We start from the raw sequence: 23,611 nt of genomic DNA on the forward strand, positions 1-23,611 counted from the left end.
GGAGGTTGCACTTCCCCGGGCTCCAGGGGTGCCCCTAGTGGTGGACCCTGCCAGCAGTTCTCAGCACCTGCCCTTGGGAGGGGTCGCATCAGGCTGTCACAGGATCGAGGGTATGACGGGACTTTGAGCACGCTGAGTGGGATTCTCCACCAGAGCCGCTTCATATCGCAGATATCCTGGTAGACATTTATGCAAGTGGAAAAAACGTTTTATGACAATCTGAGCCATTTGATTTTACATAGAAAATACAAATACTTTTTTGCACATGGAGTGAAGTTTTCTGGGATCACATCTGAGGAGATCAAGAGACTGTGGTTGTTTGAAATGTTGCCACAAGTTGTTGTTCACAGACTCCAGAAAATGACATGACTGAGGGCGATCAGTCAGGATACGTGCGTTGCCAGGGCAACACAACTGTATCCGTCTGTTCACAAAGGTCGCAGTCAAGGTGACTCTGGGTACAGGAAAAGGCACCAAGCCTCTTCTCCAGGTCTTCTGTGTGGCTATACCTGAGTATTTCCATATTGAAATGCATTTGCATTTTTCCTTTACTCTTCATTTCCATTTTCTTTGAAACTGTGTTTGTGGATTCTCTGACTTCCACTTTGGGAGTATAAAAGGGATGTTAGGAAGCATTAACTGTGCCGAGGCTGTTGGATCTGCCAGAGCTGTGAACCACTGGTCTCTGTCACAGATCTACACTGGGCTTGTGGTTTTACATCTTACTTTTCTTCCTTTCTTTCTCTTTCCTTTCCTTTTTTTTTTTTTTTCCTGCAACTGACACTCAAAAGGTGCTGGCAAGATTTTTCAGCTGCAACACTGGGCATAAGGTTACTTCCTCATTTAACTCTTGGTACCTTCTCAAGGAGGCACTATTTCTAGCTTGAACTAATGGAGTAGGTTTGCAATGCAACAGCAACCTGCCGGCTGTGAGCACTCGCACCAGTGTCTGGCTTCAGTAAGCCTTCCAGGAAGTGCCTCTGGAGCTTCCAGACCTCAGGAGCTTCCCCTGTGACCGGCTTTAGGGGCTCACACTGTGGCCAGATGCAAACCTCTCCAAACTCACCCCAACAGAACAGCACCAGTGCCCAACGTCAGCTCCGGAGAGATGCCCACTAGCCAGCATTTCCAGTGTCCACCGGCACACTGAGGCTTCTTATTTCATTTGATCTTTTTTTTTTTTTTAAGATTTATTTACTTGTTTGAGAGGCACAGTTAGAGAGAGAGAGAGAGAGAAAGGTCTTCCATCTGCTAGTTAACCCCACAAATGGCTGCAAGGACTGGAGCTGCGCCAATCCAAAGCCAGGAGCCAGGAGCTTCTTCCGGGTCTCCCATGTGGGTGCAGGAGCCCAAACAATTGGGCCATCCTCCACTGCTTTCCAAGGCCATCACAGAGAGCAGGATTGGCAGAGGAGCAGCCAGGATTTGAACTGGTGCCCATATGGGATGCTGGGTGCCACAGGTGGTGACTTTACCTGCTACGCCACAGCGCCGGCCCCATTTCATTTGATCTTGCTGGTCACCTGAAAACTAGTAAGTCATCCCATGGTCACTTCCTGCCAATACAGACTCTGAGATAGGATTTGAATTCAGGTCTGTGGCTTCAAAACCCAGTGTACTTTCCACTACCACCTATTACTGGCCTATCTAATAAAATCCTGTAGTCATGCCCCAGTTTAATTACCAGATTTTGTCTGTGGATAATGGCCAATGAGCTTCTGAATAATTTAATTCACTCAACAGCCATGCTATGATTTAGACAGAGTTTAAAAGTGCCCTGAAAGGTTCATGTGTTTGGCTTGGACGTCCATCTACTAAGAGGTGGGGCCTAGTGGAAGGTCATGGGGACATCATCCTTGCAAGGGATTTGTGAAGTTACCTTGGGACCTTGACTGTTCTCATGCCACAGGCTTGGCCCTGTCTGTACACAGCTGTGCCCTCGCCTCTTGGCCACATGATGGTGCAGCAAGCCAGCGCCTGGCAGGTGCAGGTCCTGTGCTGTGTGGACTTTCCTGCTACAACTGGGAGCCCAATAAACCTGTTTCTTTCGAAGTACCTGGCTTCAGGCTTTTTTTACAGCAACACCAGATAATCCATCCTGTCCTCCCCCCGCCTTTTTTCCAAAAGACATAAAACAGCCTTAATTCAAAACTGATCACACTTCCTTCCGAATTATCCTTTACTTCAAAAGAAGATCCACTTCAGTCTTTAAAAAGGCCGTTCGGGTGAGGGGTCTGACCCAGATGCCAGTCAAGATGCCCACATCCACACCCTATATGGGTGCTTGGGTTGGATTCTTGGCTCTGGCTCCCGATTCCAGCTTCCTGCCAATGCCCTCATGAGGCAGCAATCGATGGCTGAAATAGTTGGGTCCCTGGGCCGGCGCTGTGGCATAGGCTAAGCCTCTACCTGCAGTGCCCGCATACTATATGGGCACGTTTGTGTCCTGGCTGCTCCTCTTCCTGTCCAGCTCTCTGCTAACGATCTGGGAAAGCAGTGGAAGATGGCCCAAGTGTTTGGCTCCTACACCTGCCTTGAAGACCCAGAAGCTACTGGCTCCTGGCTTTGGATTGGCTGAGCTCTGACTGGTGCCAACACCTGGGGATTGAACCAGCAGGTGAAAGACCTTTCTCTCTGTCTCTCTTTCTCTGTAACACTACCTTTTAAAATAAATAAGTTTTTTAAAAAGAAAATACTTGGGTCCCTGTCACCCATGTGGGACATCTGGATTGAGTTCCTAGTAGCCAGCATGGCCCTGCCCAGCCATTGTGGGCATCTGGGGAGTGAACAGGGAGCAGATAGGATCTCTCTCTGCCTCTCAAAAAAAAAAAAAAAAAATCAAATTTGTATCTTCCTTCCAAGATTCAAAGCCACTTATTTAAGTTACAGCAGGCTAGCAAGTTTCAAACCCTTTAGTATTATGTATTCCCAAAACCCTTTGATGTTATGTAAGACTGAGGGAGAGAAAGCTCTAGATCGCTGGGTTTCAACTCTGAATGATTTGCCCTCTAAGGAACATCTGGCAACATCTGGAGTCTTGGCTGTCACAACAGGAGAAAGGTAGTGTGTGATTTCCTGACACACAATGGGCGGGGGCCAGGGGTGCTGCTTAGCGCCTTGCAATGCGTGAGACAGCCCCCACTACAAAGAATTCTCGGGCAAGATGTCAGCTGAGTTAGTGCTGAGCGCTTCTTCTGGGAAGGAAACCAGGAAGCCCTCCCAGCGGAATGGATAATCCTGGCGCAGAGCAGTGGTGGGGGCGCTGCTCGCCAGAGGCCTGAGAGCTGGGAGCAAGCCCATTCCAGCAAGCATGTTGGGCTTCAACCCTGACAAAAGTGAAATTAGGAAATGGTTCCCAAAGTTAAACAGATTGAAAAAATCTTCCTGATTGAGAAAAAAAAATTGTGATTATAAAAATAAAACCAGGGCCCGGCGCTGTGGCGTATCAGGAAAAGCTGCTGCCTGCAGTGCCAGCATCCCATATGGGCCACTCCACTTTCCATCCAGCTACCTGCTAATGCACCTGGGAAAGCAAAAGATGGTGCAAATCCTTGGGCCCCTGCATCCATGTCAGAGACTGGGAAGCTCCTGGCTCCAAATCAGCCAAGCTCTGGCCGTTTTGGCCATCTGGGAAGTGAACCAATGGATGGAAAATTCTCTCTCTCTCTCTCAAATAAATTTAAAAAAATCAGTGAAAACAAAGAGTAAACATTACAGAAATAGCACAAAAAGTTAGAGCCCACAATCCCAGGAACCAGAGATGGCTGCTAAGAGTTTATGTTCCTCCAGGCTTTCCCCAGCTACAAATGGGTTGAGGGTCCCGAAGCCAAAAATCCAAACTCCAAAATGCTCTGTCATAGTGCAGTGTCCTGTTGGTGCTCAAGACATCTCAGATTTGGAGTTTTGGTAAAATCTGCAAACATTCCAAAACCTGAGACCCTTGTGGGGCCAAGCACTTTGGGTAAGGGATGCACAGCCTGTACTGTCTCTCCCAGTGCTGAGGGGCGGGGCCACTGTTTTGCTGTTTACATTTCCTCCTTCCTAAGATACCTCCCATAGCTGCCCATGCCTGGTGCAATACTGACTCCTGCTGGCCAGCTTACTCCTCAAGTTCTGACACAGCCATGGATTACTTCCCATGTTTTGCCACTACAAAGAATGTGGCCATGAACAGCTTTTTACTGTTTTGTTTGTGCACCTGTGAGCCCTTCTGATCCATGTAAATGCCGAGTTCAAAGGGTACATACGTTAAGATCTATTTGAATTATAAATAAATGTGGTCTTGGTTATCTGCATATTCATTAAGCAAATCCTTGAGGGTACTAGATTGTACAGAGAAATGGAAGTCATTGTGACATGAGACCATTCGTTGATGAATTGAGTCCTTGCAAGATCACTCCCTCCTTGCATCTCAGGTAGGGGACCCCTGACTGACTGCTGCCCAGTGCATTCCTGTCTCCTCTTAGTCTCTGCTTACATTCCAGCATATGACAATGGTACAAACAGAACGCAGATGAACTGTGATAATCCCAAGTCTTTGCAAATGGCAGCTGACTTGCAGTTGATAAATGGTACTAGAAAACTGCTCAAATTTCAGGCAAAGCCACTGAACAACGCGGCTCCGACAGACTCAGACCATTAACAGCAAAGGGAAAGGTGACAAGGTGATCACCAACAGACACAAAAAAGGATGTGAACTTCAAAACATTAGTGCCACGGGGAAAACTGGTGATGACCTCAAGTATTTTTGCACCAGTTCCTTTGATGATCACGTTTCAAAGGGCCAGAGAGAAGGATATCGTAAGACTCTAAATCACGGTTCCACTTGAAGAACACTTGATTCATGTCTTGTTCGTTACAAGAATTTGATCTGAAGTTAGGAACATGCTTTTACAGTTCTGCTTAGCTTTCATGAGAAGAGCCCCACTCAGACTTCCCCTGATGTCAGCTCCAGGAGATCACTCCAAGGGAGCTGCTTCTGGTGGTTGGCTCCCCTCCCGTCCCAGGAGGCGGGGGAGCTGGGGTCTGACCCCTCGGGAGGCCAAGGGACCTCCAGTGACAAGTGCAGCCGTGCTCTCAGGGCTCTGAGAAGTCACTGACAGGCTGGGAGCCTCTGCTTGGTTCACCGCTGCCACTGCTCCCAGCTCCGAGCCGGGGACCCGCCAGCAAAGGACAAACAGCTTGGCTGCCTGCCCTCAGCAGCCTCATCCTCTGATACCTGGCAGCTGCCACTCCCAGGACACCGGGAGGGAAGCACAAGGCAAAGGTCCGAGAAATCAGCTGAGACCTCTGGTCCTCTCCTGCTGGGATGCAATTCAGTTGTTCCGAAGTCTTTTCAAGGACAAAAGAGTCCTAAAATGATCATGCATTTGTCAAAAACCTATTCACAACCAGTGGGGGTGGGGGTGGGGATGGTCTCTGGCAATTTTAAAATAAAAGCACACCACTCACAGTCTTCAAATATCAAAGCTGAAAAGGCACTAAAGAGACTTCATTTTGTAGACTGCAGTTGACAAACTTGTGTCGAGGCCCACAGGGTGAACAGTTTGCATTTTATAGACCCTGCTGTCTTTGTTGCATCCTTCAACTCTGTCACTGTTGCACAAAAGCAGACACAGACAGTGTGGGAGCACATGTGTGTGGCGAGATTCTGATGAAGCTTTATCTATGGTCACTGAAATTTAAATTTTACTAACTTTTCACATGCTTAAAAAAATTGTCTTTTTTGATCCTTTCAACCATTTAAAAATGTAAAAACCGGGGCCAGCACTGTGGTGCAGCGGGTTAAAGCCCCAGCCTGCAGTGCCAGCATCCCATATGGGCACCAGTTTGAGCCCCGGCTACTTCACTTTTGATCCAGCTCTCTGCTATGGCCTGGGAAAGCAGCAGAAGATGGCCCAAGTGCTTAGGCCCCTGCACCCACATGGGAGACACAGTAGTTCCTGGCTCCTGATCAGCTCAGCTCCGGCCATTGCAGCCATTTGGGGAGTGAATGAGCAGATGGAAGGACTTTTCTCTCTCTGTCTCTGTGTCTCTCTCTGTAACTGTGCCTTTCAAATAAATAAAATAAATTAAAGAAAAAAAAAAAAGAGCTATCGCTTCTTGGCCTTTTGGCTAAGATCAAGTGTAAAAAAAAAAGAGTTAAAACCATTCTTAGCATGTGGTGGGTAGGACCTGGCCCACGGCCCCAGTTTGCTGGCCCCTGTCCTATGCCACTCTTAGACCCAAGCACAATACGCAGCCTCTGCCATGTACACCTTATTTATCTGCTCTCTGCTTTATCTAAGACCTGGATTCTCTTAACCCTAAAGTGTACAACTAAGGAGCTCTATAAATGCTTTCTGCATTTAAGGAGTGACATTAAGATCTGCCAGGAACATGTAATGGGCCACAGTTGAAAGAACACTGCCACAATGAGCAGTCAACAAAAACAATCAAGAGAAAAACAGAATGAATTTGCGAAACTCACTGAGTTTGAAAAATAGGCTTTATTTTAACCAGTGGTGTTATCTGACATCCTCTATGACATAACTGCTTACAGCCAGTTCATGAATACAAATAAAAGAGCAGTTTCCCTCATTCTCTCCCGTGTCTTCTGTTCCGAGAACTCAGGAGACGGGAGAATTACGCTCGGAAGCCAAGGCGCTCTCGCGAGCTCCAGCTTAAGAGTCCGGGCTCCTGGAGCACGCAGCCTCCTAACACGCATGTGATCACGTGTGCAAGGACCCTTGAGGAGAAGCAGTCAGCGCGGTACTCTGTAGGAGACCACACCAGCACGTATGACCAGCCATGGCCGACCCAAGTCACCTTGCTCTGCGTGGTGAGGATCTGACCGCCTGTTGAGGTGAGGCCTTTCCATTCCCCTTCCTTTCGCGAGGGGCAGACTGGTGGTGGTGGTGGGGTGCAGTCACAGCAGCCCTCCTCTTCCTCCTGGCTCCAGTGGACTGGGGGTCCCCGACCCTCTGCACTCACAGAGAAACGGAGACCCCCTGGCCCGAAGGCAAGGGTCTGTCACACAGCCAACACTGCAGGTGGCTCTACACTTTCTTATTCCACAATAGGCTTAAATACGTGAGCTCCTCCTGGAGCAAAAAAATGCCTGAAATTGGGGAAAATTACAAAAACAGCTCTTCTTCCACCCCTGAGGATACTTCTTCTTTACAAAGTTGAAAATACAAAATATCAAAATAATTTGCCCTTTCTCCCTACCAGAAGGAACCACATTCTCAAAGGATTCCTGCAATATATAAAATTCTGAAAACGTGTTTCTTTCCGAACCAAGACCAAGAAGTCGACCAAATGTTCAGCTGCCGAGAAGAGCCTCTGCCATACGGGGTGGGAAAGACACCTTGTCACTATTTTTCTTATAATCGTATTTAGAGAGAGATAGCAAAAGGAGTTTCTGGCTTCATGAGTGTTTATTTTTTCACTGATTTTCGGCATTTCTTAGAATCGATTATTGGAAGTGAAGACAACTCGTGTCCCAGAGTTTGGGACATTCCTGGGAAAAGCCCTGATCTTTCCCGTGTTGGCTCCCCCAAAACAGCTCATAGAAAACCAGGGGGCAAGAATGAAGATCTGCCCACCCACCTGCCCCGTCTGTTCCTGGTCTTCACATCAAGAGCACCTGGAGCACCGACTGTGTTCCAACACGAAACAGCACGGGGGCTGCACGGGGCTGCACAGAGGATGATGTCACTCGCCCACAACGTGAGCTGCGGTGACACAGGGTCCGAGCTACCCGAGAAGGCTTCGCTGACAAGCCTGCCTGGCACCAGGGCCTGCCGAGAACAGGACGAGCAGCTGTGCATGCTCAAACAGCAAGACGTGCGAGATTCACCCTCACTGTGCTAGAAACGGAGAGCGCGTGGGAAGTGCACTAACGGCGGGAACCTGCTTCCCACCACCGAGCCAGTGCACTGGAGGAGAGGGGTAAGCACAGGCACGTAGCGGCTCCCGCTGGCAAGGGAGGGGAGAGACGGACACACATGCACGCGCGCAGATGCACACACGGCCACCTCTGAAGGCCGCGCGTGGCCGTCCGACTGCCCTGTCGGCTTGCCTGGCTCAGAACTTCAGCAGCTGCAGGCTTTCAACTACCTCTACTCACTTCTCTTCTCTTAAGGCACAGACATATTTACAGTTTCAACCGCAACCTGTCAAGTTCTGGAGCCACACTAAGCGAGTCGATCCGAGGCCGGTGCGCAGGAGCCGGTTGGTCCTTTGTGGCCGTATCCATCTCCGAGGGATGGCTCCAGACCTGAAGCAGCCGGAAGGTGTGAGCCTCCTCCCCGTGCCGCTGTGGGCTGTGGGCAAGTCCACCCCCACCATTGGAGGGGGCGCACAGGAGAGGCCAGAGAGGCCAAAGCATGACTGGGATCAGGGGCGTTTTCATATTTCTCACTTTGCATTTAACTCATCCCTAAGAAGAGGGCAGCTCTCATCTGCCTGAGCCAACTCTCAGGAAGCAGAGCAGGTGGAGGCTGCTAGGGACTTGCTGTAGAGTCACACGAGGCTCTCACGTCTCACAGACACACACATGCACACACACTAACGCACACATACACACGTGCCGCACGCACGCACCCCTTCCACCATGGAGGAAATCTTTGCAACGAGAGGCACTTGAATGATATTTGGAGAGTTCCCATGAAAAGGCCTTCCCCTCACAGTGAAGTGGGGTCACCAGAACAGAACCCGGGTGCTCAGGACTCCATCTCTTCTTGGTCGAGGGGTGGCGGCACGAAGCTGATGACTTCATCATAGGTCAGGCCTGGAATCGGGAAGGAAAAGTGAGCCGTGAGAATTCGGGCCGTTCTCTTCGCCGGCAGGTGCTCTGACGTCAGGGATGCAGATCCCCACTCCCTGGGCGGGCTGGTGGTTCGGGGCGCTACTTCAGCTGGCTGCCTTACCGACTCCACGGGCTACTCTTGTGGGGCTTACGGCTACACAGAAGTTGGAGGGCATACACAGAGCTGCCGAGGGCCCCCTCTTTAAAGCTCTCTGAGAAAGGTGCTGGAAGACCTCTCCCGGAGCTGCGGCCCTGGCTTTGGAGACGGAGCTGCAGCTCTGCACTCGTGTCTTATGGAAAGACTATGAGCTTGGATAGAGGAGTCGTGGCTTCTATTCCTGGCTGCATCCCTAATGAGGTGTAAGGTAACAGATAAGAGGTGAATTCCCTCGTTGCAAAACTGTAAAACTGCCCTCACCCTACTTATCTCAGAGCAATGCTGTCTACACAAAGGCTCTGAGAACCTCGAAGTCCTTTGCAGACGGGAGAGGCTATGCACAAAGCCAGGCCAGACAGAAGCATCCCAAGGAGACCTGGGATTGCTTGTGACCATTGAGAAGTTTTCATTGGCCACCTGGAGAAGATTTTAGAATCTGAGTTCTCGTGCCCGATGACCATCCAGCTCCCAGGACTTACTTTTCCACTCGTCTATGAGCAGGTCCCTGCTTTCAAAAGACTGATCGTAAGGGTCGGCCACCGGCTCGTCGTCCGGATCGTGGTACTGGGCAAAGTAGTCGTGCGCGAGGGCTTGGGCTGCTGTGATTCTCTTATCTGAGTCCAAAACAAGCATCTTCTCCAGCAGGTCAACGGCTATGGGCGCCACAGATGGGAAAGACAAAAAGAAGAGGCTCTGAAGCATCTGGCAGCAAAGCACGCGGCAGCAATACGCAAACACGCAGTTCCGGGCCGCCACTCCCAAACGAGGTTCCCCCGCAAGCATCTGCTGTAGGGTATACGAGCTCGTCTCTGCGTTATGTGCGTATGTGCAGGTGTCTATTTCTACCTTGAAGGATACAAGACTAAAGGACTGGGATTCTGTTTGAACAAGCTTTAGTGGAATGCTGATGTCAACAAGTCTTTTGAGTCAGCACAGGGAGTTGGACACGTGGAGTCCAACAGTGAGGACTGCCTTGCCTAAAATTTGGGGCTGACAAAGGTTAAAAAAAAAAAAAAAAGAATCAGAACAGAACGATAGTCAGGGGAGCCACCAGCATACAACAGCTTTTTCCAACATTCTAGCTCACGGAGCGCCTCTCACAGATCCTTGCCCTGGATGACAGCTCAGACGCATCGCACACAGCCCAGTGTGAGCATGCCAGGGCACCTGCTGGAATCCCACACACCCTTGATCAGTCTGTGGATTCATCCCTGGACCTGGAGTGGCCCAGCAGAGATGTGACATAATCACCCAGAACTGCCCAACACTTCGAAGAGCAGTAAGGTTGTCATGGCAACCCTGAGACGCTGGCAAAATCACCATGGAGGAAGTACTTAAAAAGGGAAGCCCACCTAGCTTCCATCCACGACTTCTAAAGAGGTCACCATGGCCATCGGCTGCCAGGACCCTCATGATGAGGGACGACTCCCCCACCCCCAGGACTTCAGGGAAGTCAGCCAGTCTCCGGCACTTGGCACTGCACCACCATCTTCAGAAGTGAGAAGGCCGCCTATGCTGGCTGTCACGGCACCACGCCCCTCTCCGCTGCACTGGGGCCCTGCCCTGACCCTTCTGTCCCCAACACCAAGCAGCGCTGTCCTTGGCACTCTCCAGGAGTCAGGGAGTGAGGGCTTCAGGGAAAGCCACTTTCTGGGCATGAGACGCTCCCATCAGCCCCCAGCGTAAGGAACAAGCAGAGGCAGCACATCTTCATGGCTGTCCATGCCGAGGACTGAGTGGGTGCTGGTGGTGGGAGGGGACACCGAGCCACCCCTTGGATTGGAGGAGGCTGACTGGTTAAGTCTCTGAGGGGCAGAGGAAGAAGAAGGAAAGGGAAAAGCACGCAAGGGGGGAGCACGGCCGGATCTGCAGCCCCGGTGGCTGCGGGCAGAGCACAGCACTGCAGGGAGCACCATCCCCCCTGCCTACCCTGCCTCAGCTTGGGACGGCACGGACCAGCGAGGTGTGAACACGCCATGGCTTTCTTCTCTGCCTCTTTCCTCCTGCCCCAACTGTCTCCCCAACCTCCTCCCCTTTCTTCATTATGCCACCCGTCTCCCCCACCGGATCCTGTGAGCATAGAAATACAGCAGGTCATGGGATTCTGAAGAAGTCTGACAAAATCAATACACATAGTAAGTGCCGTACGCGTAGTCATTACCTTCCCAAATTTAATTAATGATACCCTTTTTGGTCAAAAAGAAAAACTCTCCTTCATATCCCTAATTTATGTCGTAACCAGTTCAGTATTCGTGAGCTGAGAACAGGGTCACTTACCCAAGGGGTTGGCACCAATAAATACATTTGCAAAGTTCATCTTCGGCATCTGGGTCAAAGACTGAATATAGTTTCTTGCCTGGAAAAGCAAGGGTTTTCAGAATAACTTTGGTCAGTGACGTTACTCATCTTGTCAAGCAACACGTGTTAACTGACAAAGCGCGCTCACTCCAGGGTTTATGACTCTTTCCGACACTTACTGGAGAACTCTCTTACTGCCATCCTAGCGTCTCCCCTTCTGGGCATCACCTTTACTTAGTCCTGCTCTCTCCCAGTTATATCTCAAGTGAATGAGAATGCTGAACCAGTTCAGTTCTTTTCCATTAGCTTTCTGGCCACAGGATAACATGCTCAAAAACCGAGGTCCCGGGCAGCCCTTTCTCAGGGAGCCTTTCTCAGCAGCTAAGATGGGCGGAGGGGTTGGTACCCCTAAACAAAGCCCAGGACCACAGTCTTCAGATGGTGCCAGCCTCAGCAGGTGCTCTCAGCTCATCAAAAGGATATTCAGGCCTTTGCTAACAAAGTTACCTTGGTAACACAAAAGTGAACAGAAGCTTAATATGTTCTGCTAAGAGGCTCAAACATATTTTTAAATAATCAAAAACAATCTATAGTGGGTAATAAAGAATAATGAAATTGAAATTACACGGCCTATGCAGAAATTCCTCCCCTACCACATACAAGCTACAGCTACCTGCCAGGCAGCTCTCAACCAGTGTATCTCACTTGTAAAATACCAGTACTAGTATCTGGCTTGCCTACATTGCACGGTTGTGATACTCCAGCACGCGACACTAAAACTCCGCCACAAGTAGCACGTGTGTCACCAGGACAGCTGCTGCATGTTTGGTCTCTCTGGCACGACAGGCTTGAGTTCAAATGTGGAGCTTACCACTCATGGCCAGTTAAATTACTCTCTTTAAATCTTGGATTCCTCATCTGTAAAGTGGGATTCATAAGAGTGCCAGACCTGACAGGACTGGAGAGACAAAAGCCAAGGACCTTCTCAGCATAGCACTTGGTTCCAAGTGGGGCCTAGAGAAACACTGCCTGCTCTCACGGGCACTCTTAGAAGGAGAGCGCGCTTTTCACCACCTCCTCGAAATCTCCATTCCAATACAGTCCAAGACTGAAGACATCTACATTTACATACACAAGGTCAGAGAAGGTTCTGGTTGCGGGGGCCACTTTACCTTCTTGGTCATTGTGCAGTGAGTAGAATTTTGAGAAGCAGCTGACAGTCTTTCTGATCTCAAAAGGAAAGTCCTAGGACCTGAACACACACACGACGGCAAACCTTTCTAGTCGGCCATACAAGGGTGAAGAGTAAATAGCGGAGAGAGCCCCGTCTCATGCATGGAGCAGCAGTCCTCTGGAAGACCACCTGGACACAGCTGCCGCAGAGGGCCTCGGCGACCCCGGCCTGGTTCCCAGAGGCACTGAGGGTCCCCATCAGTTCCCAGTGACAAAGCCAGGCTGAAGAGAACCAGTAAGGAAGGCACCTAGCCCTTTTATCCCCTATTATTTACGTATTTATTTGTTTGTAAATTTAGTACCAATTGGTGTTGAATACTTTAGTTTTCCTTTTTTTTAAAATGAAGACCCCTCTTTTGGTCATTAAAAAAAAATAATAGGAGAGCGAGCCCAGGAACTTTGGTGAACTGCCCCTCTGCCGAAGGTTACTAGATGGTAACATTTCCTAAGGACAGGCTTGGTATCTAGGAAGAAACACACAGCCTCAAAGTAACATCACTTTCTGTTTCCAAGCCTGCAAGTTACATTCTCAATCTCGCAGGTTTGGATGACATTTTATCCCCGGATGTCCACATCCTGCCACAGCACACAGGCATTGCCTCAGCGGCTCCTCAAGGCACTTGCAAGCATCCGGAGACACTGCTGGTTACACAGTGGCAGGACGAGGCTGTGCCCTCCGGCACTGAGGAGCCCCTGTTTGCTCTCACCTCATGGCTTGGCATCCTGTTAATGAGATAAGCAGGGGGTGTCCCCGTCAGACGCATAATCTGCTGAAGCTGGTTAATATCTTAGATGCCTGGTCAAGGGCATTGTTAAACATACAGTGCAAAAAAAAAAAAGTAACTTTCAACTCAAGTTCTCGAAAAAAGGTCAAAAAACCACCCCAAAACAGAACAAACAAACAAACAAAAAAAAAAACCCTCTACTCCCCACCCACCCCAGGCCATAGCCCAAGGCTGCAGGTTAGTGAGTGCTTCTGTGAATGGCTGGCCATGCAGATACAAAAATCTGACTCTCTTTGGTTCCAGCATCATCTTTAATTTTAACTATTTTTGGTTCCCTGGAAACAGACTGCCAGCCAGAGAACGATTTTCAAGTTCTGATGGCTAAACCCTGTTTGCCTGTGGGGTAAATGCGCATGACTCAGCAACTTTTAACTCGACTTCAGACAAGACAGAATATCTAAGAGATCCTTACACGGAGGAGACTACATTTTTATAGCAGGTGTTCTTCAAGGCATCTCCCCTCCAAAGTAAGACACGGGTGGGTGTGTTGGTTGACTAACACTGCCACGTTTCAAAGACATTAGTAGTGATATGTTTAAAGTACATGCTGCAAACACACACTGGTGAAGGCAGAAAAGGAAAGATGGGGGGAAGTTAGAGGCTAATGGCAACAACAAGGTCGAAGTCACAGGCTGCCGGTGGTATCATGGCATGCCACAGTGGTTTCCTCTGCAAGTCTCTCTAACATGTGAAAGGATTCCCCTCACTTAGCAAACAGCCCAGAGCAAGTGTGCAAAACAGCAATTATCTGATAAGGGCAAAACTATGAGGTTTCCCACATGCACAAGCACACAGGTAAGTTGTTCCAGCAAATTCTCTCTCCTAACTGTGCTATCAATGTTAAATAATTCCCGTGTGGGGCCGGCACTGTGGTGTAGCGGGTAAAGCCCTGGCCTGAAGCGCCGGCATCCCATATGGGTGTCAGTTCTAGTCCCGGCTGCTCCTCTTCCGATCTAGCTCTCTGCTATGGCCTGGGAAAGCAGTAGAAGATGGCCCGAGTGCTTGGGCCCCTGTACCCACGTGGGAGACCGGAAGAAGCTCCTGGCTCCTGGCTTTGGATTGGCTCAGTTCCACCAGTTGCAGCCATCTGGGGAGTGAACCTGAGATGGTTCTCTCTGTCTCTACCTCTCTCTGTAACTCTTTCAAATAAATTACATCTTTAAAAATGATAATAGGCCGGCGCCGCGGCTCACTAGGCTAATCCTCCGCCTAGTGGCGCCGGCACACCGGGTTCTAGTCCTGGTCGGGGCGCCGGATTCTGTCCCGGTTGCCCCTCTTCCAGGCCAGCTCTCTGCTGTGGCCCGGGAGTGCAGTGGAGGATGGCCCAGGTGCTTGGGCCCTGCACCCCATGGGAGACCAGGAGAAGCACCTGGCTCCTGGCTCCTGCCATCAGATCAGCGCGGTGCGCCGGCCGCAGCGCGCTGGCCGCGGCGGCCATTGGAGGGTGAACCAACGGCAAAGGAAGACCTTTCTCTCTGTCTCTCTCTCTCACTGTCCACTCTGCCTGTCAAAAAAAAAAAAAAAAAAAAAAGATAATAATTCCCATGTTCCAAAACACAAATGGGAACTGTTAGTTTATAGTGCATTTCTACCAAAGGCACAATTGATGAGATTTTTAAAATCCTCACCATAATTCAATAAATCCCATTTTTGTTCCCTTTCTCATGAACTATTAATTCCCTCCTGCAGCTGAAGTGTTGTCTTATAACACCACAGCCAAGTAATCATTTTTCCACTACTCTCATCCCCTGAACTCAGCTCCCTAGTGGTGAGATTACTGCTAATGCAGGTTTTAGGCCGGCCATAGGGAGAGGCCCACATGTTCCTGCCTTACAAGCCCTCCAAACCAAGACAGAGGCCTGCAAATTCAGAAGATAGTAGGAAGTTCTCTTAACATTGTCACAACAAAGTTTAGATGTACCTTTAAACACGTTCCATAACAAACAGTACTTGCATACCGAGAGAAATAACAAAAGGGTTTTAAATACTAGGTTTTTTTTTTTTTTAAGATTTATTATTTACTTGAAAGGCAGAGTTACAGAGAGATCTTCCATCCACTGGTTTACTCCCCTAATGCCTGCAACAGCCAGGCTGAAGCAAGGAGCCTGAAACTCCATCCGGGTCTCCCACATGGGTGGCAGGGACCCAAATACTTGTGCCAACTTCTGCTGCCTTCCCAGGCACATTAGTAGGGAGCTGGATCAAAAGTGAAGCAGCAAGTCTGGCGTCGTGCTGTAGCAGGTTAAACTGTCCCTACAACACCAGCATCCTGTATGGGTGCTAGTTTGTATCCTGGCTGCTCTACTTCTGATCCAGCTCCCTGCTAATGTGCTTGGGAAAGCAGTAGAAGGTGGCCAAAGAGTTTGGGCCCCTGCACTCACGTGGGAGACCTGGATGAAGCTCCTGATTCCCAGCTTCAGCCTGGCCCATTCCTGGCCATTGTGGCCATTTGGGGAGTGGACCAGAGGATGGAAGACTTCTCTCTCTCTGTCTTTCCTTCTCTTGTTGTAACTCTTTCAAATAAGTTAATAAAAAAAAAAAAAAAAAAAAGTGAAGCAGCCTGGACTCGAACTGGTACCCACATGAATTGCCAGGTTTTTGTTGATTTTTTAAGTGGTTACTATATGTGCACTTTTAAGACAAACAGGTGGGGCTGGCACTGTGGCATAGATGCTGCGGCGCTGGCATCCCATTTGGGCACCTTCATGTCCCAGCTGTTTCTCTTCCGATCCAGCTCTGCTTGTGACCTGGGAATGCAGTGGAAGATGGTCCAAGTGCTTGGGCCCCTGCACCAGTGTGGGAGCTCCTGCCTTCTGCCTTCTGCCTTCTGCCTTCTGCCTCCGGATCAGCCCAGCTCCAGCCACTGAGGCCATTTGGGGAATGAACCAGCAGATGGAAGACCTTGCTCTCTGTAACTCTACCTCTCAAATAAATAAATAAATCTTAAAAACCAAAAACAAAAAGCAGGTAGTAGGGCACTGTCACTAATATCAAATTAATCTTGTCTATCCTTTTGAAGGTTTAAACAAATTTTATTCACTTGCCAAAATTACACAGGGGAAACAAACTGCTTCTTATACTTAATGGAATCTTATTTGAATAAACTGTTATTCTGGTTCTCAATTATGCCCAGTGCTACCCCAGAGCTGCTGCAATGTATGACATGCCCCATTTTACATAAGATAAATACATCTTATCATTAGGTCATATACCCAGTGTCTCCCTCTTAGAAATAAATGATGGGGGTGGGGAGTGTTGGGTGGGTTGCCACAATAGTTAGGATGCTGCTTGGGACACTTGCATCCCCTATCGGAGTGTCTGGTCAAGTTCTGGCTCCTGTGATTTCAGACCATGGGCACCCTGGGAGGTAGCAGATGATGGCTCCAGTGCTTGGGTCCCTGCTACCACATGGGAGACCTGGACTGAGCTCCAGGCTCCTGGATTTAGCACGGTCCAGGCCTGGCTTCTGTGGGCACCGGGGAAGTGACCCAGCAGACAGATGTTTCTCCCTCTGACTCTGCCTTTCAAATAAATAAAAATTTTTAAAAGGAGACCATTTTTTCTTAAAAAAAAAAAAAAAAAAAGATGGATTAATAATAGGCAAATACTCTTGTACCCACACTTTGTCTTTTAGAACTTCTTGTGGCTAATAGCACATAGCTATAGGCAGACAGCTGGGGTGGAAGACAGGGGGTAGCACCTGTCCATAGGCAGATGGCTGGGGTGGGAGAGGGGGCTGAGAAAGAGCTGCGAGGAGTCACTCCCAGACAGAGAATAAATTTGCTATCTCAGTCCCATTTATACTTTCATTAATTACCTGATCTTCCCAACCCTCCTCGTTCCTCTCGTCCTCCTACTAGTCAATCTTTCTAAGCAAATGCAGTCTGATTTTGTTTAGTTTTTTAAAAACACTCTTCTTTCTAAGTATTTCTCTCTCTTGATTCACTCTAATCCAGCTTCTGCATTTCCTAAAGCAAAAGAAAACACTTCTTCAGGCTGATGATATAGTCAAGAATTCTGACACTGGGTGTTGTGGCTTAGTGGGTGGAGCTTCTGTCTCTGGTGCCTGTATCCCACATGGACACCGGTCAAATCTACTTCCATCCAGCTCCCTGCAATACTATGCCGGGGGGTGGGGTGGGTGGGCAGTGGAGAATGGCCCAAGTGCTTGGACCCTTGCACCCACGTGGGAGATCCAGGGTAGGCTCCTGGCTTCGGATTGGCCCTGCTCCACCCATTTGCAGCCATCTGGGGAGTAGGCTGGTGGATTGAGGATCTCTCTCTCTCCTCCTTCTCTCTAACTCTGCCTTTCAAATAAATAAATAAATCTTTAAAAAAGAGAACTCTTGACACTGACTTTCAAAATTGCATGCAACCGCATGAGACGACTGTTTAGATCACGGTGTCAGGACATCTGGGCTCCATACTTGGCTCTGCCAAATGACTCAGTGTGTGACTCTCCACGCTAGTGCTTCCTTATCTTAAATAAGTAAATGAAACAAAATGAAACAGAGCCAGCACACCCTTCTGCATCTCTCAGAGTGGAAACTGAGAGGTGCACTGCACTTCGTGGCTGTTTTAAGAGATGCACTAGATACACAGATGCGGTGCTCTCGGCCGGGATATGATAAACAGTTGAAACTCACCTGCTCGTGTCTGCCTCGAGCTTCCCAGCAGTCTTCCCAACTGGGCAAAGCGCCCCTTGGTGAGAAATGATGGGAGAGGGAGCCAGACAGGCACAGCTGGGCTGGGCTCTACAGCTCTTTCTCCCTTCTTTTCAACTGCTTGGAGGCAGATGGAGAGGGAAGGGAAGAGAGGCTGGGCTTTTGGAGTCTTTCTCACATCTCTGGCCCAAAGAAATGGCCAACAGCAGGAAATCATAGCCCAAACATGCCAGAGTCACATTCCCACGGCTTCTGCCTAAGCCCCGACTTGGAGGCTGGGAAGTACCAGCTCCAAAGCCTTTTCTCAGCTTATTCAGCTCGGGATTGAAAGGAAGGGCAAGGGAGGAAGGTTTGCGGCCCTGCTCCCGGGCATCTGGGCTACCAGGAGCAGAGGTGTTTCCTCGGAGTGGTCTACAGCCTGGGAAGAGAGGTGGCCTTGTCGGGAACAGGCACTCTACACAGACATGTGTCTTGTCTACTCTAGAATGATAAAAGAGCAAGTGGCCTGCAAAAGGGTAATTGTGTGCAGCCAGCACACGCTTCACTCTTTTAGTCATGAACTTGGACTGATGCGTGGCGCAGCTCATGCTCTGAGAACAAGCACCATCCAAAAAATGAACAGAGCTCGTGAGCGTATGTGAAACTTCTGAGAAAAACGAAGTCAGGGCTTGAGAGCGGACACAGAAATTTCCCATTGGTTCCTTGGAAAGAATTAAAATCTCCAGTCTGGTTGTACTGGGATACCGTTGCCCATTCGAGGCTCTCATGGGCCAAGTACCCAGGCGAGAGAGAACAAAAGTCACTCATGCATGCTAGCAGGCACAGGCGTGCAACGCACACACACACTTACAACCTTGTCTCAGAAGCCAGCACGCCAAGGGCACCCGTGCTAACAAACATACCCAGGTCAAGGTCACAATGACGGAAAGCAAGAGGCACAGGTCCCCACCAGGGCAGATAATTACAATCAAAGCATCAACTCACAGACTCTGAGGAGATTTTCTTCAAAAGCTCAGCCCCTGGGGTTCCAACGAGTCTTAAAATGAGCTTCAACTGATCAATATCTAATGGTGGACTATAAAGGAAAATGTTGGGACAAAATAAAAATGAAAAGCAAACAATAAAAACAAAACAAAGCAAAAAACAACAACAACAAAAAAACCAAAACAAAAAAACAAACGAAACACCCCAGGAACAAAAACTGAAACCCCCAAACCAAGCCAACATGGTGGATTCATGTAGGTCAAGGCTTCTGCAGGGTGGTCACTCCGAGTGGGCCATGTTGCTCCTGTATGAGGATTCAAAATGCTGCCACACACACACCCAATCAGATTCATTTTGTGCATCTGTCAACATCACACATCAGGAAAGGGAAGCGACTTTACCTGCGTTCTTAGCTGCCAGAGATAGCAGGGGAAGACACAGAAGTCCACACCTACCTCACCTCCAACAAAGCATCAGCAGCCAGTCAAGCAAACAGCACTGGTCAGAAGACGGAAGCAGGCACAGCAGCTAGAGGGGGACATTCTGTCTGCGCACATTCCTCTAAGCGTGGCCTAAGGATGTCGCAGTGTGACAGCGGGAGGCCTGCTAGGATCCCAAAGCCTGAGGGCTCTGGCATGCCCTCTAGAAACTCCCCCCTCGAACACTGAGTGACAGCCAGCAGAGGGCACTCTCCCACTACATGTTCTCTGCAGAGAACCACGCTAAAGCAGAAGGTAAGAGGGTTCCACCTTGAGAAATGCAATATGAATATACAATGCCCCACAAACTCTACACATCCTCGGCTCTAAATATGAGGCCAGAGTGCTCAAAACTTTATTCTGGCAGCGGAGCCTCCAAGGTATACCCAGAATGTCCATGCACATAACAAACAGGAGACAAAGCCTTCCCACCTGTTCTCACTGCTTCTAGTCTTGCCTAGAAAGGCAGTTTAAAAAGGAGGGCGGGCGCCACAGCTCACTAGGCTAATCCTCTGCCTGCAGCACTGGTACTCCGGGTTCTAGTCCCGGTTGGGGCGCTGTTTCTGTCCTGGTTGCTCCTCTTCCAGTCCAGCTCTCTGTTGTGGCCCAGGAGGGCAGTGGAGGATGTCCCAAGTGCCTGGGCCCTGCACCCGCATGGGAGACCAGGAGAAAGCACCTGGCTCCTGGCTTTGGGTTGGCGCAGTGCGCCGGCCATAGCGGCCATTTGGGGGGTGAACCAACGGAAAAGGAAGACCTTTCTCTCTGTCTCTCTCTAATTCTGCCTGTCAAAAAAAAAAAAAAAAAAAAAAAAGGCAGGGGACTGGATATTACAAAATAGCTTTTAATGTTCTCCGTGAAAGCTGATTTTTTTTACCCACGACTATACTGATATTCAGGGGGAGGGAGAAGAGGATGCTGTCCTCTGACCCAAGCCAGCGTCAGATCCTTCTCCACTTCCAGTTTCAGTGTAAATGTCACCTCCTGGGGTCTCACATCAGCAACACGTTCGATGACATGGTGGTCCAGGATAACTTGGTTTGTTATTGTCTGTCACCTCCACTGGTGGTTACAGTTCAGTGAAGGTGGGGACCCACTTATACCAGCACTCAGCCTAATATCCTTACATGACAGGCACTTATCGTCTTCGAGGGGAGGGTAGGGCAGGATGGGGGAAGAGACTTGGGTTTAAGATTTCACATGAGAAGGCAATATGGTACAACTTAACTGATGGCTCTTGCAAGCCACTGTTGCCTAAGTTACAGGAATTACTTACGCAATAAAACGACTGGCATCTTGCCTCTTCCCCTCTCCGCCCCACATAAAATGGGCCAAAAGGGAAGAAAATTCTAGACAGGAGTCCACAAACCTCAGCCCACTTTCTGTTTTACAAATAAAGGTTTATCGGAACACAGTTATGTTCACTCATTTATACACTGCTGATGGCTGCTTTCACATGACACTGAGCAGAGGTAAGACAGAAACCATATGGTTCCAAAAGCCCAAAGTATTTACTGTGTGGCCTTATGACAAAGTGTATGCCATACTCCATCCCAGACCCAAACAAGTCCATTCACATAAGCTATTTCTAAATTAATACTATTAGAGAATTTTGTCATCTACAAATGGCAAAACTTGGTGTGTTTTGAAAGTTAAGATGCTAACACTGGTTTCTCAGTTTGACGTATTGACAAGAACAAAAAATTTGAAGCCCACATTTATAAGAGGACACGGCAGGGATGGGGTAGAATGGATCTTGTCTTGTTCCAACATAATCAGGTAAACTGAGTAATTTTAAATGAGCAACATAATCAGATTACATTAGGACAGAGGTCAGGGGCTAGTGTTGTGGCACAGCTGGCTAAACAGCCATCTGTGATGCTGGCATCCCACATTAGTGCGGGTCTGAGTCCTAGCTGCTCCAATTCTGATGCAGCTTCCTACAAATGCGCCTGGGAAGGCAGCAGAAGGTGGTTCAAGTCCTTAGACACCTAAACTCACGTGGGCGACCCAGATGGAGTTCTAGGCTCCTTGCTTTAGTCTAGCCCAGCTCTGGCCACTGCAGTCATTTGGAGAGTGAATGAGTGGCTGGAAGACCTCTCTCTCTTTCTCTCCCTCTCTCTAATTCTGCCTTTCAAATAAATACATATTTAAAAAACAACAACAACAACAACAGAAATCAGCAAAGGACCTTCTTTGCTCATTTAAAATTACTCAATTTACAAAAGATTAGTTTCTTCACACATTTTCCATGTATCACACATCATGTATATACACCATGTGTCACATCTCTCATACACATATATCACATATATGTCTCGGATGAGAAAAACCTAGACTACTTTAACTCTCAAGTGGGTAGTTTTACAAAATGTGCAGCAACACTAATCTCTAAAATAAAGTTGTTGAGACTGACAGTCTTATTTAAGGGACTTCTTTCTGATATTTGAAATGATTAATTTTCTTCTGCAAGGAGGAGACTCTGAGCTGTGAGTTTCTCAGCTGCCCTAACTTCCCCCCACCTATGTGAAGAATAAAACACCGGCCAGCCGCAGTGACTCACACAGGAGAGGGCTGGGGACCCCTTGTCTCTCCCTCTTCTTCTGATGTGAGACAGAAGTCCAGGTCTGCAACCTCACATTTGTGGCCCTTTAGGAGTTGGCATCAGGCTTCTTTTCTGACGACCTCAAAATGTTATTTCTGAGTGCACTCAACATGTCAACTCATACCGATTACTCCAGGCACTTTCAAGTTTCCAAGTTCTTACTTGTTTCAGACATGAACAAGAATCCCCTCCACTCCTCACTTGCACCAAGCCTTTGCTCTTCTTATTTACCCTTCAAAGTCTTGTTCAAGTAAGAACTCTGCTATGAAGTCTTCTTGGATATCTTCAAGTTCTAATTAATTCTCTATTGTATTTCAATAGCTTACTAATACCTCTACTATAGTGTTATTACTCCATCCTGTTTTGCAAACATTTCTTCAGGTAGCTCCTGTATCTCCCTTTCCACTGACTCTGATGAATCTGTTACAGGACAGGGATCACCTCGTCCTTGGCACCTTCCACGAAGGAGCTCAATGGATGCTGGTTTATTTGAAGACTTGCTGTAATATGCTTTCCAGTTTAGCTCTACTTTCCAACCTTGCCCTCAAGACCCAGAATGACCATATTCTTTGGAAAGTTTATATACAAGAAAGTAGTTCAGAAAAGTGCCTTCATTTAATCCCAGGCCTAGCAAAGTTCTCACACACTCCATCTGAAGCGTTTGTACCTTAACAAGTATATAAATGTATAGCCATGTGTGTGAGGGATGTGAACAAAGAGAATCAGTACAGTGTGACAGTCAATATTAGAGGATTAGTAAACATACAATGCAAAATGAAAATCTGCTTAGTAGCTAAAAGCACTTGCCTGAAGGAAATCAAAGCATGCAAACCTCAGAAGAAATCCCCATAGATTCTCCAAAAGCTGGTCAATCCACTGAAACACAGGGTAACCTTCCAACAGTACCAGCTACTGTAAGGCCACCACAATATGTCCAGGCAGTTAGAGCCGGAAGGAGCTTCAAGTAGCTACACAAGCAGAGCAAAGCAAAATTTATCATATTATGACAATGAGTTATTTCTACAGCAAGCCATCTTTCATAAGAGGTCTAACCTCTTTCTTCCTAGGTAGAAGATATTTTTCCTGAGAGCTTAAAATGTGTTTTAACTGTAATGATCATAATGTCAAAATTTAAATTATAAAAATCTGCTGAACCTTTCTAAAACAAGTGAGGAAAAGGACAACTTACACCTAAGAATACTCTTTAGACCAAGTCCTCTTTTCAAAGCAAAAGATCATCAGAATGAATGGGTAAGGGCCCTGTGAGGGCATTTGTGGAGTGAACTAGTAGACAGAAGTTCTGTCTCTGCCTCCCCACTACTCAAGATAAACAAAAATAGACCAAAAATTTTTTTAACTTGAAAAACCACGAGTTTCAAACCCAAGAGGATTAACAAAGGAGGAAAATAAAAGAAAACTCTGGTTTCAAATAAAGAGCACCCTCTAGAGGTTGCCTCAGCAATCAGTTGCACTTAAAAATCCTAAGTGAATGCTACATTCCTGTTAGGCTAAAGGAATAAGGCGTGGGGCCAGCATATTCTCCAAAGGTTTTTGACAAGAAGAGTTTTTGACAGTTCGAGCACTAGCAAAGACTAGAATATTGGAAATAAACTGGGGC

The 23,611-nt window shown here is 48.2% G+C and overlaps 1 protein-coding gene across 3 annotated transcripts in view; it reads right to left on the minus strand.

Moving 5' to 3' along the window:
- Positions 1–6,469: 6,469 nt before the first annotated feature.
- MAPK14 (mitogen-activated protein kinase 14) overlaps positions 6,470–23,611 on the minus strand; it is an 80,714-nt gene continuing 63,572 nt past the window's right edge. For 2 of the 3 annotated variants that reach the window (XM_002714645.6, XM_089334021.1), the window contains exons 9-12: positions 18,913–18,992; positions 11,226–11,304; positions 9,428–9,601; positions 6,470–8,773 (exon numbers count right to left, since the gene is read on the minus strand). In XM_002714645.6, coding sequence (XP_002714691.1) covers positions 8,706–8,773; positions 9,428–9,601; positions 11,226–11,304; positions 18,913–18,992 — 401 coding nt within the window. In that variant the 3' untranslated portion in view covers positions 6,470–8,705. Of the gene's footprint in view, positions 8,774–9,427; positions 9,602–11,225; positions 11,305–13,186; positions 13,267–18,912; positions 18,993–23,611 lie in introns of all 3 variants that reach the window. The other variant, XM_002714646.6, reaches the window with a different exon arrangement.

The sequence above is a fragment of the Oryctolagus cuniculus genome, chromosome 5, assembly GCF_051225735.1.
Source record: "Oryctolagus cuniculus isolate XC-2025 breed Fujian yellow rabbit chromosome 5, ASM5122573v1, whole genome shotgun sequence".
In the NCBI taxonomy this organism is placed as follows: domain Eukaryota; kingdom Metazoa; phylum Chordata; class Mammalia; order Lagomorpha; family Leporidae; genus Oryctolagus; species Oryctolagus cuniculus.